This window comes from Salvelinus alpinus, chromosome 35, assembly GCF_045679555.1.
Source record: "Salvelinus alpinus chromosome 35, SLU_Salpinus.1, whole genome shotgun sequence".
Classification (NCBI taxonomy): domain Eukaryota; kingdom Metazoa; phylum Chordata; class Actinopteri; order Salmoniformes; family Salmonidae; genus Salvelinus; species Salvelinus alpinus.
The window spans coordinates 6,587,139-6,604,304 of record NC_092120.1 but is presented as its reverse complement, the minus strand read 5'-3'; the positions used below and the strand labels follow the sequence as shown (position 1 = coordinate 6,604,304).

The window sequence follows — 17,166 nt, the reverse complement described above, 5'->3', positions numbered from 1 at the left end:
TATTGTTAAATGAACCCTGGATGTTCTGTTCCCAAAACTAATAATGGGCTAATACACCACTTCTAGAATATAATTTCTATTGCATTATTAACCCAAATATGGCAGTTATGTTATGTCCGAGTCAACAATGTTTCCAAAATCCCTGCACACAATTACCACCTAAGTAAATAGATAACTAGGTTTATTCTATTCCAATAAACCCCCGAATGCCCTGAACCTATTTTGGTTTGCAGTGATAAAAAAGTGACTCTAAATTATTCCGTTTTAGTAGGTTTAGTCTATCATATTTCATGATTTATTATATTTATGCTTGTTTAAAAAAAAATCCCATGATCATTACTCATTTGTATTCCAGTGGCTTACTGCATTTAAAAATGATTTGAGAGATGTCCATATGAAATATATATATATATATATATATATATATATATATATATATATATATATATATATAAAAATGCATTGTAATAGCCTGTCAAATTGTCTGTCTCTTCTTCATGAACAAGTAGCCTATATACAACAAAACCTTTTGCACACCTGTAGTAGGTATATCTTTACACGGGTATTTAGGATAATCCAAATAAATGTAGCCTTAAAGGGGCAATCAGCAGTTGCAACGACAACAAAGCCCTCTGCACCACTGTTTCAGTAAAAAAATTGATGGATTGGGCTGGAGAAATCTAATTCCTATCCATAGACAAAGCTATGGATGCAAAATCAGTTTTTTTCCCATGTTTTGAGGTTATACAGTGTTTATTCACATTTACTTAAAAAACATTTTTTGAATAAAACAAGCTTATATTTTTGGTTCTGATGGGGTACGACAGTTAAACAAAATTTATGAGGCACTTATAAATGATATTCTTCAAGAATCAATGGATACAGAGCATTAATGTATGGATATAGCAACTGCTGCTATTAGGACACACAAAAACATGAATACAAAAGTTTGATCAACTGTAATATGAGCAGTAACGTTAGACCAGACAGCGCTGTTTTTTCAACAAACTCGCAGCAGTGCAGAATCAAATATGCAGTAGCCCCTTGGCGAGGAAAAAGTCCGAATCAGCCAAGAGTAGAACTCAATCAACAACTCATGATAGCATCGAAACAAAGAATAATGTCTTCCTTCATCATGACAACAAACAAAACCTATAGCTTAATCTTCGTAGAATAAAAAGATCCAAGAAGATCCGGAGAGAAAAAAGAACCGAGCTAGCCAGGAGTCGAACCTAGAATCTTCTGATCCGTAGTCAGACGCGTTATCCATTGCGCCACTAGCCCGCTTACAGTTGTGTGAGACTGTCGGCTTATAAAGCTTTCATGATCTGATATGAGGATTCGTACAGTAATCAACTAATGTATTTGATCAACTAATGTATTTGTGTGTGCTACATAATAAGTTGCTGCCTGTACTTTATCATAGTTTGCAAATGTACTACGACGCTAAATGTCTGACCCTGGACGCGAACTCCGGTCCAGCAATAATATACAATGTGCACATTCATTGGTACGTCACTAGGTCAGACCTCCTCTAAAGATGGCGACCGCCTACGAGAAATTCAACCTGTAAGTCTTGAAAATATATATCGTTTTCAGACTTTTATTTTCAGAAGCTAACTACTACAACTTTTCTGAAAAAAATTGCCATATTCTGATGTGAGAAAATTGCCGTAGGTGTACGTCTAGAGCTAGCTAGCAGATGATAAGCTATTTAGCTAACGTTCAACTCCAATTACAGGCTGCAGTCATTCGTATGCGGGATTTGTTTCAGTTTACAGTATTGTAGATAGTTTACAGTTATGTCAATGATGTGTAGTTGTGTTGTCCATAACAGTACTTATCTAGCTATCTGCCTTTCGATTTAATGAGTGGTAGAATGCAATCGATCTTGTTGATGAAGCAGCTAGCTAGCTAAAAAATACAGTTAGCTTAGCTGTTAGCGTTAGTTAGCCCATTGAGCCAGCTAGTATGTGTGAGCTAGCTTGTGGTGACGTTAGCCACTAAGTTGAGCTTTGCCAAATCAAGCCAATGGTTTCCCTTTGTATAAGGCGGGATTCACCTTGCCAGATGTTCGTCTACTAAGGTCACTGATTTGGTATCTCCTTCCTCTGTGCCCACTCTCCCCCATAGGCACACTACCCCAGAGAAGTTTTACATTGAGGCTTGTGATGACGGCACCAATGATGTATTGTCCATTGACAGGGTGTCCACAGAAATGATCCTCACCGGTATGTTGAGTAGGCTGTGTTTGTGCTCGTTCATCATGACATGATACTGTCTTATGCTGACCAAAGTCCACTTTATATTTATTTTATTTAACTAGGCATGTCAGGTAAGAACACATTCTTATTTACAATGGTGGCCTACCAAAAGGCCTCCTGTGGGGATGGGATTAAAATTACATTTAATACAAATATAAGACAAAACACACATCACGACGAGAGACAACACTACATAAAGAGAGACCTAAGATGACACACAGCATGGTAGCAACACAACATGGTAGCAGCACAAAGCAGGGTACAAACATTGTTGGGCACAGACAACCGCACAAAGGGCAAGAAGGTAGAGGAAACAATACATCACGCTAAGCAGACACAACTGTCAGTAAGTGTCCATGATTGAGTCTTTGAATGAAGAGATTGAGATAACTGTCCAGTTTGAGTGTTTGTTGCAGCTCGTTCCAGTCGTAACTGAAAAGATGAGCGAATGGTGGTTTGTGATCATAAAGGCAATGAAAATATTATGTGGCTCAGTTGGAAGATCACTGTACTTGCAACAGCAGAGTTGTATGTTTGATCCCCATGGGAGACCAGTACAAAAAAAATAGGAAAATGTATGCACTCACTACTGTAAGTCGCTCTGGATAAGCGTGTCTGCTAAATTACTAAAATGTTTTTAAAAGTATGATTATTTGTCTCTGTCCCTCTAGTGAGGAAGGACATTCCTCCTCATGCGGTCACCAGGCCAATATGTGGGATCATGGGAACTATCCGTCTGGTGGCAGGTAGGTTCAATCTTGCACTCTTTCAACGTGAGTCAGTTCAGACTCTCCAGTGAAATGATCCATTGAGAAGACTTTACCTGTGTATTACACACAAATGTTCTCAACTCGGTGAGTGTTTACTTTAGCGACACCTGTGCCCCTCTGCCTACCCTCCCCAGGCACGTACCTCATCATTATCACAAAGAAGAAGAAGGTGGGTGACCTGTTGGGCCATGCCGTGTGGAAGGCTATGGACTTTGATGTTATCTCTTACAAGAAGACTGTCCTGCACCTGACAGACAACCAGGTAGGGAGGTGTGAGTTGGGGTCCCAGTGCCAGCCCACAAGCACCCAAGCTCAACATGACTGGATGTTTCAGGCCAAGAAGAGAGCGTTTCACAATGATTTCTTGTTAATGACAGTGGGTTGTTTTGATGTGGATGTTGACCAGTCAAAAACCCTAGCCTGATACTCTGGGTTATTTGCTAGCTGCAGAAGTCACTTTCCTTCATTACTGTATGTGACCAATACAAAAGCAGCATATTGGACAGAGAATGCTTGGCATCTGTGCTGACATAGATGCCCTGTGTTGAATTGGCTATGGAGCCGGTCAACGACAGACAGTGTGTCTGTAGACAGTCGAGTGTATGTGAAGGGCAAAGCTGTCTATCAGTCAGAGAACGAGACCCCTTCTCACAGACAGAACAAGTACTGCTTTCAGACTGTATCATCATCATGTAGCTGTTAAAAGAACACTCTGTTCTGTCCCCAAGTCTAGACAAGTGTTTCTCTATTAGTGGGCATCTCTATGTTCGCTTCTAGTTGAATTACTGTTGGAGGATATGATATTTATAGGATATCAGTTTAGATTCCTTGTATATATTATTTTAGAAATATAGTGGTCATCTGATACTTTCTAACCACTGTTCCACCTAACTTCTGTTTTGCGTTCCTTCTTCAACCTGCCTCCTGACCTCTCACCTTTGACCTCTGTGCTTTCCTTGTTCAACCTGCCTCCTGACCCATCTTTGACCTCTGACCCCATCAGATGCAGGACAACAAAGCCTTCCTGTCCATGATCAACAGTGTTCTGCTCACAGACGGCTTCTACTTTGCTACAGACTATGACCTGACCCACACTCTGCAGAGACTTGCCAACACCAGCCCTGAGTTCCAGGATATGAGCCTGCTGGAAAGGGTGAGAGAATGAGGGGATGGATATATATATACAGTTGAAGTTGGAAGTTTACATACACCTTACCCAAATACATTTTAAACTCAGTTTTTCACAATTCCTGGCATTTAATCCAAGTAAAAATTCTCTGTCTTAGGTCAGTTAGGACCACCGCTTTATTTTAAGAATGTGAAATGTCAGAATAATATAATTATTTCTTTCAGATTTTATTTCTTTCATCACATTCCCAGTGGGTCAAAAGTTTACATACACTCAATTAGTATTTGGTAGCATTGCCTTTAAATTGTTTAACTTGGGTCAAACGTTTCGAGTAGCCTTCCACAAGCTTCCCACAATAAGTTGGGTGAATTTTGTCCCATTCCTCCTGACAAAGCTGGTGTAACTGAGTCAGGTTTGTAGGCCTCCTTGCTCACACTAGCTTTTTCAGTTGTGCCCACATATTTTCTATGAGATTGAGGTCAGGGCTTTGTGATGGCCACTCCAATTCCTTGACTTTGTTGTCCTTAAGCCATTTTGTCACAACTTTGGAAGTATGCTTGGGGTCATTGTCCATTTGGAAGACCCATTTGCGACCAAGCTTTAACTTCGACTGATGTCTTGAGATGTTGCTTCAATATCCACAATTTTCCTTTCCTCATGATGCCATCTATTTTGTGAAGTGCACGAGTCACTCCTGCAGCAAAGCACCCCCACAACATGATGCTGCCACCCCCGTGCTTCACGGTTGGGATGGTGTTCTTCGGCTTGCAAGCCTCCCCCTTTTTCCTCCAAACAAAGCGATGGTCGTTATGGCCAAACAGTTCTAATTTGTTTCATTAGACCAGAGGACATTTCTCCAAAAAGTGCGATCTTTTTCCCCATGTGCAGTTGCAAACCGTAGTCTGGCTTTTTTATGGCGGTTTTGGAGCAGTGGCTTCTTCCTTGCTCAGCGGCGATTCAGGTTATGTCGATATAGGACTCGTTTTACTGTGGATATAGGTACTTTTGTACCTGTTTCCTCCAGCATCTTCACAAGGTCCTTTGCTGTTGTTCTGGGATTGATTTGCACTTTTCGCACCAAAGTACGTTCATCTCTAGGAGACAGAACGCGTCTCCTTCCTGAGCGGTATGACGACTGCTTTGGAGTGACCTAGACGGCTGCATGGTGTTTATACTTGCGTACTATTGTTTGTACAGATGAACGTGGTACCTTCAGGTGTTTGAATATTGCTCCCAAGGATGAACCAGACTTGTCGAGGTCTACAATTTTTTCTTTCTGAGGTCTTGGCTGATTTCTTTTGATTTTCCCATGATGTCAAACAAAGGCACTGAGTTTGAAGGTAGGCCTTGAAATACATCCACAGGTACACCTCCAACTGACTCAAATGATGTCAATTAGCCTATCAGAAGCTTCTAAAGCCATGACATCACTTTCTGTAATTTTCCAAGCTGTTTAAAGGCACAGTCAACTTAGTGTATGTAAACTTCTGACCCACTGGAATTGTGATACAGTGAAATAATCTGTCTGTAAACAATTGTTGGAAAAATGACTTGTGTCATGCACAAAGTAGATGTCCTACCTGACTTGCCAAAACTTTTGTTTGTTAATAATAAATGTATGGAGTGGTTGAAAAACGAGTTTTAATGACTCCAACCTAAGTGTATGTAAACTTCTTACTTCAACTGTATGAGGGAGGAAAATAATGTAAAAACATGTTTCCATTTGGAGATACATTCATGAAAAGACGAGTAATGTGTTTGTACTTGTGTCCTATACAGATGCAGACATTTCCTATGCAGGGCATGTGGAAACAAGTTGAATGGTATGATAAAGATGTGTTGTTTTCTTGCCCTCATTTTAGGCAGATCAACGGTTTGTGTGGAATGGTCATCTGTTGAGAGAATTCATGCCACAGCCAGAGGTAAGGACAGAACTGACACGTGTTAACCACTTGTGGTAAATATAAAATGAATACGCTCTAGTACAGATCTTATGATCTTTCTAAACTGCATTGTCTCTGTTCTTCTCTTGACAGCTGCACAGGTTTGCTTTCCCAGTTGTCCACGGCTGTATCCTTTCAGGGTTTTTTTGTTACAAACTCCAGATGAAGACTTTTCCCTCCTTTTCAATTCTCATAAACAGGAAGACCTCATTACCACTTCCTGTAAGACAACAGATATTACCCATGTGAGAGATGTCATTTACGGGGCGGTTGTTTAGAGTGACTGAACTGTTAAACAGCATTGCAGTTTAAACCCTGTAATCTGTCATTGGTTGGAAATCTACCCTCGATGTGATGGGAGCACACTAGATCACATGGTAATTTTTACGTTCATATTTTGCATGGGATTTAGCGGTCTGAGTGACTGGATGTAGAGCCCATTACTCTGGATTCTTTTCCCTGAGAAATACTTGAAAACTGTTTGACACACCATGAATATCAATAGAAGTTAACTTGCGGTTTTCTCCTTTAGCCACAAGGGGGAGCTAGAGATTCATATACGTCGCATTATAATTGGGAAATTAGGGATATTGTATTCACAGACAATGAATGGAAAGTGGATCCATTGACATATTGTGATGGAGCCCACATTTCTAAGCAGCACAACAGTCCCAACTCCAAAACATTTTCTGAAAAGGATGCAGAGAAAGGTTGAATTCAGGAGGTAAAGTTAGGCTTTAAAGGTTAAGATCGTGTTGTCCCTAACCATGTGTTGTGCAGTCATCATTATGAAGTCCTGCTGCATCAATGGGAAGATCTTTGACTGGAACATCATCTCCAGGCGGAGCTGCTTCAGGGCTGGAGTGCGTTACTACGTCAGAGGTGACTGACTCCACATCCACCAGCACGTCTAACTGGAGCTTTCTGACTAGAGCAGGGATGATGGACAATCTTTTACACAGTGGACCGGTGTTGGTGCAGGGGGTTTTGTTCCAGCCAAACAGTAATACAGACAGTACCAGTCAAAAGTTTGGACACGTCTACTCTTTCAAGGGTTTTTCTTTTTTGTAGAATAATAGTGAAGACATCAAAACTATGAAATAACACATATGGAATCATGTAGTAACCAAAAAAAGTGTTAAACAATTCAAAATATATTTTAGATTCTTCAAAATAGCCACCCTTTGCCTTGACGACAGCTTTGCACACTCTTGACATTCTCTCAACCAGCTTCATGAGGAATGCTTTTCCAACAGTCTTGAAGGAGTTCCCACATATGCTGAGCACTTGTTTGCTGCTTTTCCTTCACTCTGCGGCCCAACTCATCTCAATTGGGTTGAGGTCGGGTGATTGTGGAGGCCAGGTCATCTGATGCATCACTCTCCTTGGTCGAATAGCCCTTACACAGCCTGGATGTGTGTGTTGGGTCATTGTCCTGTTGAAAAACAAATGATAGTCCCACTAAGCGCAAACCAGATGGGATGGCGTATCGCTGCAGAATGCTGTGGTAGCCATGCTGGTTAAGTGTGCCTTGAATACTAAATAAATCACAGACAGTGTCACCAGCAAAGCACCATCACACCTCCTCCTCCATGCTTCACAGTGGGAACAACACATGCAGAAATAATCCGTTCACCTACTCTATGTCTCACAAAGACACAGCGGTTGGAACCAAAAGTCTAAAATTTGGACTCATCAGACCAAAAGACAGATTTCCACCGGTCTAATGTCCATTGCTTGTGTTTCTTGGCTCAAGCATGTCTCCTTTTTATTGATGTCTTTTAGTAGTAGTTTCTTTGGAGCAATTCGACCATGAAGGCCTGATTCACACGGTGTCCTCTGAACAGTTTATGTTGAGATGTGTCTGTTACTTGAACTCTGAAGTATTTATTTGGGCTGCAATTTCTGAGGCTGTTAACTCTAATGAACTTATCCTCTGCAGCAGAGGTAACTCTGGGTCTTCCTTACCTTCCTTATTTTCCTTACCTGTGGCGGTCCTCATGAGAGCCAGTTTCATCATAGCGACTGCACAAAGTTCTTGAAATATACCGTATTGACTGCCCTTCATGTCTTAAAGTATTGATGGACTGTCGTTTCTCTTTGCTTAACTGAGCTGTTCTTGCCATAATATGGACTTGGTCTTTTACCAAGTTTTATTAACGTTCTAGGCAAATATTTCAATAGGGCTTTTAACACTGCTATCTTAGTTTGGGTTAACTGCTTTGTGCACAGATGTAACACATCAATTCATATGCTTAGGCATTAATCATTCAAACGTTTATTTTATTTTATTGTGGCATGGCGTCAGTTAGATTCAAACTTATGCTCTTCTGTTCTCGATCCATGGAATTAGTCCACTGCGCCACCAGGATGGAGCTAGCATGCCATATATTTTTCTAACAAATACAAAATTGTTCATTTTAGATTAGAATTATTCCCAGTGTCAAACCACTTGGAGAACATTACAAACATTGAAAGTCAATGTAACCATGTTTTAACTTTTAGTAAATCTTCTGTTAAGGTAATGAAATACCAAGTAAATAACATTATTATAATTTATTTTTTTGTCGTTCCTTAAATGTGCTGAGAAGGTTCCAATGCAATGAACTATCCTGCACCATTCCTGGATAGTTGTGGGAAGATTTTTTGCTAAACCATAGGACAACCACACTCTCGCTAAGCTCTAAGAAACATGGTTCTCAGAACGTTATATGCTAGCTGGGTCTTCAATCAATATTTTGATTAGTGGAATCAGGTTTTTTACAGCTGGGTTGGAACAAAACCCTGCACACACTCCAGCCCTTTGCAGATAATATTGGCCTGTCCACTTCTTTATATTTTTACTGTCAAACACTCCTCACTCAGACGGATCATTACATAATGTCTATTTGATCCATCAGGCATTGACTCAGAGGGTCATGCAGCTAACTTTGTGGAGACAGAGCAGATTGTCCAGTACAGCGGGGGCAAGGCCTCATTCGTACAGACCCGAGGCTCCATCCCCTTCTACTGGTCCCAAAGACCCAACCTCAAGTACAAACCAAAACCTCAGATCAGTAAAACCATCGACCATGTAAGCTACCTGTTACAATATTCATATCATTTTTCATATTTAATGTTCAAATGTAAAAACATTTTAATGTACAGTAGTAGTAGTCATTTAAATACAGTAGAGGTATGTGATATTGAGTATTACTATACTGAGTCAAGTCTTTCTTACCTTTTATTGTCCTGTCCTGCTTTCACAGCTGGATGGCTTCCAAAGGCATTTTGACTCGCAGATCATCATTTATGGAAAGCAAGTGATTTTAAATCTGATCGACCAGAAAGGCACAGAGAAACAATTGGAACAGGCCTTTGACAAAATGGTGTCCAGCTTGGGCAACGGCATGGTCAAGTAAGGACTATAGCTTTTCCCCATCATTCATTCTGATCCCACTATGCCCGTCTTCTAACGTCATTCATGTATTTTTTTTTTAGGGGTGAACATTCTGTCTAAAGCCAATGGAACTCCAAATAACCCCTTAAAGAAAATGATTTAATTGGATTTGACATAACTTTTCTCCCTGTACCGTGCACCTCTAGGTACATAGCGTTTGACTTCCACAAGGAATGCAGTCGGATGAGGTGGCATCGCCTGCAGTTATTAGTCGATATGGTGACAGAGATGCAGGATGAGTATGGGTAAGTATTTAGTCTGCATGGCCGGTGAGATGAGTTTGTGTACTTTGTGTTCATCTCTGTCTGTGGTTTGCTGATTTTGTTTTGTGACAAATGTTATTGTAAAATCAAATAGGAATCAAATTGTTTGATTGGTTGGTCAGGTACTTCCTGGTTGATGTGGATGGGAACGTTCTGGTGCAACAGGAAGGGATGTTCCGCAGTAACTGCATGGACTGTCTGGACCGTACCAACGTCATCCAGAGTCTGCTGGCACGACGCTCACTGCAGTCACAGCTGGAGGTGGGAACCACCAACCAGACACGCCCACACGGACTAGACATGTCCAATATATAGACACTCCCACTAGTTCTAGACACTTCTACCACATCCATCTAGACCACAGGTGTCAAACTCATTCCACGGAGGGCCAAGTGGCAGCGGGTTCTCTCCTCCCTTGTACTTGATTGATGAATTTAGATCATTGATTAGTAAGGAACTCCCCTCACCTGGTTGTCTAGGTCTTAATTGAAAGGATAAAAACAAAACCAGCAGACACTAGGCCCTCTATGGAATGAGTTTGACATCCCTGATCTATACACTTTCACCACATCTAGACTCACTCTCTCTCTCTATGTCTTTGACATAATGAGTAATGTCATGTTCCTCTGTGTTCTACCTCAGGAGTTTTAGTTTTACAGTTCAATAAAGGTGTAGACCTAGCCTCCCCTTTTACATTCTGTAAAAGCAATGGTAGAAATCTTAATGGAAAGTACATTTTATGAGGAGCTCGTCCATTTTGACCTAACATAGACCTTTTGACTTGACAAAGTCATACGTTTCACAACTTATACTACCTTGACTCACTTGACCCATATTTGCAAATGAGCAACAAACAGACAAAACAGAGACTGGAAAACCCAAACTCTGTTGAAGGCCTCTGACTAAAGCTGCTGTCTCTGTGGACTTTGACTGTGGGCTGTTTAGTTATCTGACCCTATGTGGGCTGTGAAAAGGTCAGGTCTCATCTCACCCAGGTACAATAAATACTTCAGGTACCATTGTGTTTTTTATTAAACTGTTTTAGCACTGTGGGTTAAACTGTCATTGAAACATGTATTAATAGTGTAGTAGTTAGCCTGCTGGTTGACCCACGGGGTGATGAAGGTGAAGTTGCATCAAGGTCTTTCGGGTGAACAACAGTGCTGAATCTGATGGCGACCATCTTGGTTCCACCTTGCCCCCTGTAGTCAGGCCACTGCAGTATCTCACCAAACATCTTTGTTTATCTGCAGCGACTGGGAGTTCTCCACATGGGCCAGAGAATTGAAGATCAGGCCGACTTCGAGAAGATCTACAAAAATGGTGATCCTCAGCTGAAATCTGCACACTTTCCTACCCCTCTGCCACCACGAGCAAAGCATTGTCTTCCTTATGAGATTATTCCAACACTATGGTTTAACATGATTGAAATCCTCCCCTTTTTCCACTGACTAAATCTGTTTATTTCTCTTTCTTCCTCTCTCACCCTTGCTCGCTGCAGCGTGGGCAGACAATGCCAATGCGTGTGCCAAGCAGTATGCTGGCACAGGGGCCTTGAAGACAGACTTCACAAGGTGAGAGAGAAGGGCTCACGTGTTTCTTGCTAATCTGGTGATTAGCGAACTAAGGCAAAGGACTAGCTGTCTTCATAGAAACGCACTCCATTCCATCAGGAAGTCACTGAGTTCACCTGGCTGTAGGAGGATATTATGGATTCCAATAGAACTTGTTCATTATACAATGACAGAGAACTAGTTGTCTTTCTGCTGGCACAGTACCATCCCACTGTCAGTCACACCCCACACCCATGAAATTGGCCATGCATTATTGGCTATGAACTACATCAGAACATCGTACTGGTTTTGCTGATGAGTATTGAATGGACTGGTGCCCTAAGAACAGGGAGGAGTAGGATGTTTTGCTTGTGACCTTTGTGATAACCAGGAAGACAACTCTGAGTAAGAGCGCGCTCAGGAAAGGGTGGAGGATGACGATGATGATGATTATTTGTAGTATGTGTGAGAGATGATTATGACAGGGATGACTGAAGCGTTGCTTATGTCTCAGAACAGGGAAGAGGACACAATGGGGGCTGGTGATGGACGGCTGGAACTCCATGATCAGATACTACAAGAACAACTTCTCAGACGGCTTCAGACAGGTGTGTGTCTAGTGTGCGTGTGCGCCAGTTATTAGTCATGTTTTTGTAAATCCTTGACGTGTGTGTGGTAACTGATAATTGAGACATCTCTCCTGATCATCAGGACTCTATTGATCTGTTCCTGGGTAACTATGCCATTGACGAGGCAGACATGACCACACCCCTTCACGAGACCAAAGACTGGAAGTTCCTCACGGTGAGATCTGATTGGCTAGGCTTGATCAGTGCTATGTATATTGGCTACAATATATTGGCTACAATATGTGTTGGTTTCAGTCACAAGCGGTAGATTGAGATTCCGTTATCTTATTTAACTCCTGTTTCCCCTCTCCCCCTCTAGTTGCCCATTATCATGGTTGTGGCATTCTCCATGTGTATCATCTGCCTCCTCATGGCTGGTAAGACCGCAGTGGACTCCCTTGTCAATTCTGCATTGAATTCTACTAGGGGCATGGAATTTGTTTGACATTTCTAGTTACACCTGCAGCGATCTCAAGTTAGGATTTGGTGCATAAACACATTTTGCAGAACTTCATTTTACAATACTGTTTCCACTTGTACTAAACTGGTATTGACTAGGCAAGTATGTGCTATCAATGGGAACTTTTTCGGTACTTAGTTATGACCCGTAGTGACCCTCAGTGTCCCCCCTCAGGTGACACGTGGACGGAGACCCTGGCGTATGTGCTGTTCTGGGGCACAGCTAGCTTCGTGACGGCCGGCGTCATCCTCTTCAACGGTCGGGAGTTTGTAGACGCGCCCAAGCTGGTCCAGAAGGAGAAGATGGACTGAATGTGTGCGTGTGGAAAGCAGCTACGCCCCACAGACTTCTCCTCGTCCACTTCATCCCACTCTTCTTCATCATCGTTCCCTCCGCATCAGCAGGCCTGGAGCCTGTACTGATTACTGAGCCAACGGCATGAGGAAGAGGAGGAGGAGGAGGGTGGGGTGAGAGAAAGACCAGGTGTATGATGTATGGCTGTGAAGCATACAGGGACTCGCTCTGCACTGGCCTGCTGCTGTCTACACCACTAAGCACATTGTTTGGGCTGGGGAAGATCCCTACCCTTGTCCATAGACTGACTGTATAAGCTGAAAACTGTCTGATTTTATGATACAATACCCCACTACGGTAACACAGTTACCCCTCTGCACGGAATGCATATGAACTGGCACTGCTGTTGTTGCCATAGCAACCTTGACACGGGAACTACTTTAAAAAAAATCTTGCCTTTTTTGTTGTTGTTTTGTTGATTTGTCGCCTTCTAGCTACATCATGTCATATTTGCTCTGTTGGTTGCCATATTGTTTCAGTGTCATTGCCCCTGAAGGGTCGATCTGAACGTGGTGTCTTAGTGTGATAGCCACTGGCACCCAATATGTCAGCTGTCTGACGGCCCACCCCAAGCCATGATCCCAAAACTAGCTCACCAATAGTCATGGAGAGAAGGTGCTAGCTGGCCAGTGATTGGGGAGAGAATGTTCTAGCTGGCCAACAGTCAGATAGAGAATGTGCTAGCTGGCCAATGGTTGTTGAGAGAATGTTCTAGCTGGCCAATAGTTGGGGAGAGAATGGGATGTACTGTTTCAATAGGGAACTTTAGTTATGGTGTCCCACCACCATTAATGCCATTGTAACTGGCCATACTATTCTCGCTCACTGCACTTCTGAGTGCACTGACAGACCCTCAAAGGGTTTCACATGAGGATTCCTCTGAGGAATGTTTGTCTGTCTGGCTGTCTAGTCTTCCCAGGGATGGAAAGCTTCATGAAACAGCTGGAAAGACAAATCCTCATTAGTTTCTGACAACTAAAAGGTGTGAGAGAGCATCAAACTATATACTATAGTGAGTAGGATCTGTCTTTGACCAGTAGACTGGGAGGCCCAGACCTAGGCTAATAATGAAGCATGGATTTAAACATCCAAATGCAGCCATTTTTATCTCAATATTAAATCATTTCTGGGTAACAGCTAAGTACCTTACTGTTATTGTTTTCAATTAAAATGGACGAAAAGAAAATAATTGTCTGGGAATGGTTTTAGGGGAGGGGTAAACTGAACTAGCTGTTATTCTGCAGAGAGGTTTGGAAATCTTTCTTATTCATCTATTAACTAATTTTTACCGTCTGGTGATGTCGCCAGGCAGGTCAAAATTCCATCCCACCAAAACAGGCTGAAATTTCAGTATTTTCTAACACTAGAAGAGCATTATAATTTCACCGTATTATTCCAACCTGGAAATATATATTAAACACGGGAAAATATAGTTTTTGACTGAACTGGGCATTTAAACGAACCAAAGTCTCATGGGGCATTGGGGATTTTAAATGCCACTTGTCCCCTATGATGATTTCTTTGTTTTAGTGTGTCTCTGGGTGGGAATGTGAACTGTTGACCTCTCTTACACAATCTTTCTCTATATTATTTATCCTTTGATTATTGGCTGTTCTGTAGCACTAGCCCCAAGTCAAATTCTGCTGCCTTACCACAGGTCATTATAAGAGACGGGGTGTTTAGTAGCAGGATTGGGGCCAATTCCATATAAATTCAATTCAGGAAGTAAAATCCAATTCACAATTGTATTCTCATTGAAAAGCATTGAGAACATGTTTAATTGGAATAGGAATTTCAGTTTACTTCCTGAATTGAAATTAAATTGAGCCCAACCCTGGTGTATAGTGTACATAATCATTACAGGATCACACTTACCTTACCTGCTGTCAGAGTGGCACCTGCTGATCTGAGAATGTTAAAGTATGTAATATTAAATTGATTATATTGCCACTTATGTGTCTTTCCACTTCAACTGTAGTGGTACAAAACGACAATGCGAGAGTACGTATGTCCTATAACTTTAAATGTAGTGGTCCAATAATACATTGGTGTATGGTTACTATGATAAAGCATAAGTTGGTTATTATGCTTCTCAAAGCTACATATTGAAATGGCTCACTTGCTGTAGCTATAACCCATCGGATGCCATGCAAATGCAAATGGACAACAGTACATTCCGCTGTGCATTATCAGCCATAAGCCTATCAAATTCAAGAATCAGCCAGCATAGTGTCTCTTGCTGATCTGTGTTTTTAAACAGATGATTTAGGTTCCATGTAAACCTAGATACAATTTCATGTAATGACAAAGCATTGTATGCTTGTAAGAATGATGTGCTATTTAAGCTGAGTAATGTTTGAGCGGTTTTAGACAAATCTTTTTGGTTAGACTGCTTTACCAATGAAAATGGGGTGCTACTGTTGGCTCAATGCAGTAATAAGAAAACAAGCTGGACCAGTTTTAATTGTTTTATAGGCCTATATTATTGTCACTTGTTTATCAGAGGATTTTATTTTGGGGGTATTATTTTCCAGGATTTTAATTTGTTTTTGTGTTTTTTTGTCACTTAAAACATTGTGTCTGAGAATGTGTAATAAATGTGTCATCAGTCATTCTGTTCCATTTCCTAATATTGTTCTATAGAAATTGTTATTTTACACAAAATGTAGCCTATTTATTGTCCATAGTGTTTCTGGTTTAGTTAAGTTTTAAGTGACAATATGGAGCATACTATTGGTACCGTAATAAGAAGCAATGTCCTTCCTTCCTTTAGGAGGTAGTTTATGAATGTGTGTAGCAGTCCATTTTAGCAAGTGTATTCTTTATTAGATAATGGTTCATCATTGTCTGATTTCTTTTCAGAAAACAACAGAACTGCCCTTAACTATTTTCTTGGCAGTTTTTCCCTAGGTGGCATAGTGCCACAAAGTAGTACCCACCCTTACTAGTGCTGGTACACATAACAGAAAGTAGTTGATTTTTTTGAACAAAATGTTCATACTTTAGTTTGAGGATGTGCATATACAGCCTGCTCTTGGTGTTATTCCCTCCATCTATAATGCATTGAGGCACAGTATGTCAGTATGTTGATTTTACTTGATTTTATTAGGATCCACATTAGCTGACGCCATGACGACAGCTAGTCTACCTGGGGTCTGACACTTAACAAAAAAGACATTAGACATTAAGAAACATTGACAAGTAGACATTAGAGACATTTAAAATACCTGAAAGGTAACATTTAACAGTCAATTTTCATATTCAGTGATCAATCTCATTAGATCGTTTTCTTGAATATTAACGTACTTATCCCTTGAGAAATGTCAACCAACTATCACAAATAATATTTGATAAAAATATAAAAAATGGTGTCCGCCACACAATTTAGTTTTCATTGCATTTCAAAGGCAGTAGGCTATACTTTTTCGTGTGACTGTTACAAATTTTGAATAAGTAATTTGTATATTTCATAATAATCTGTGATACAGAGTCAATAGTGTTTCGGCTTTGCCGTCATTGTAGTATAATTAAACGTAGACAGCGAAAATGACTTTGCCATTAGCAGCACCGCCGATATTGAGAAGAGTGAGATGCAAGACATCGCTCTCACACAGTATCTGCATGTGCACAGGTTCCCTTCGCAGCGTGGAAGTTGAGCTTTGCGTTTCAACACTCTTAGTTGTTGCGGAAATTGACCCACTATGCTGTTTATTTTCTGCATCTATGTCACATTGCTGAGTCTAACTTTAATGTGTAATGTTTTATCTGCTGAGGAGTTGGATAGCAGATGTAACATATATACCAGCCACCTCACCCCTCTCTTTATCCAAGCTGTGATGAAAGCTGTGATAAACAGACACAGATGCTCTCGCCAGAACGCATGTGTAACGTTACTGGAATACTGTCATTTGCTCCCGCCTGCCGAGTACCTGCCCTTGCCGTAACGTTAAACTGCTAGATAGCAGAGTGCGGCAGGCGGGGGCGAAGGACACTCCCGTTGTCTTAGCTAGCTAGCTACTGGTGTCGCTCCCGCTGTGTACCTGTGTTAAAACAGCCAACTGGAGCGTCTGAGCAGTTGGCTTCTGAGCCCTCACCCGCTGATTCTACTTTGGTCTGACCCACTACAAGATGTCCTGCAAGAACCAGGCAGATGTGTCCATGTCCAGAGTTTTACACTCTTAGTCAACACACACACACAAAGTGTTTTTTGTGCTTTCTATTGAAGAATAGAACTAAACATACATATTGGGGCTCCTGAGGGGTACAGCGGTCTAAGGCACTGCATCTCAGTGCTAGAGGCGTCACTACAGACCCTGGTTCGATTCCAGGCTGTATCACAATGATTGGGAGTTTCATAGGGTG

At 41.3% G+C, this 17,166-nt stretch overlaps 1 protein-coding gene and 1 non-coding gene across 2 annotated transcripts; one reads left to right on the top strand and one right to left on the bottom strand.

Annotated features, from left to right (window-relative positions):
* Positions 1 to 1,211: 1,211 nt before the first annotated feature.
* trnar-acg (transfer RNA arginine (anticodon ACG)) lies at positions 1,212 to 1,284 on the bottom strand. Its single transcript has one exon. It is a non-coding gene; the product is annotated as a tRNA-Arg (tRNA).
* A 169-nt stretch (positions 1,285 to 1,453) lies between these two features.
* Positions 1,454 to 15,416, top strand: LOC139564042 (phosphatidylinositol-3-phosphatase SAC1-B-like). Its single transcript, XM_071383239.1, has 18 exons — positions 1,454 to 1,569; positions 2,134 to 2,231; positions 2,936 to 3,010; positions 3,169 to 3,296; positions 4,038 to 4,187; positions 6,026 to 6,085; positions 6,200 to 6,233; positions 6,887 to 6,988; positions 9,007 to 9,179; positions 9,355 to 9,503; positions 9,692 to 9,790; positions 9,931 to 10,069; positions 11,062 to 11,131; positions 11,310 to 11,382; positions 11,876 to 11,969; positions 12,073 to 12,165; positions 12,310 to 12,367; positions 12,625 to 15,416. The coding sequence occupies exons 1-18, from the start codon at positions 1,541 to 1,543 to the stop codon at positions 12,759 to 12,761; spliced, it is 1,761 nt and encodes a 586-aa protein (XP_071239340.1). The 5' UTR covers positions 1,454 to 1,540; the 3' UTR covers positions 12,762 to 15,416.
* The last annotated feature ends 1,750 nt before the right edge of the window (positions 15,417 to 17,166 follow it).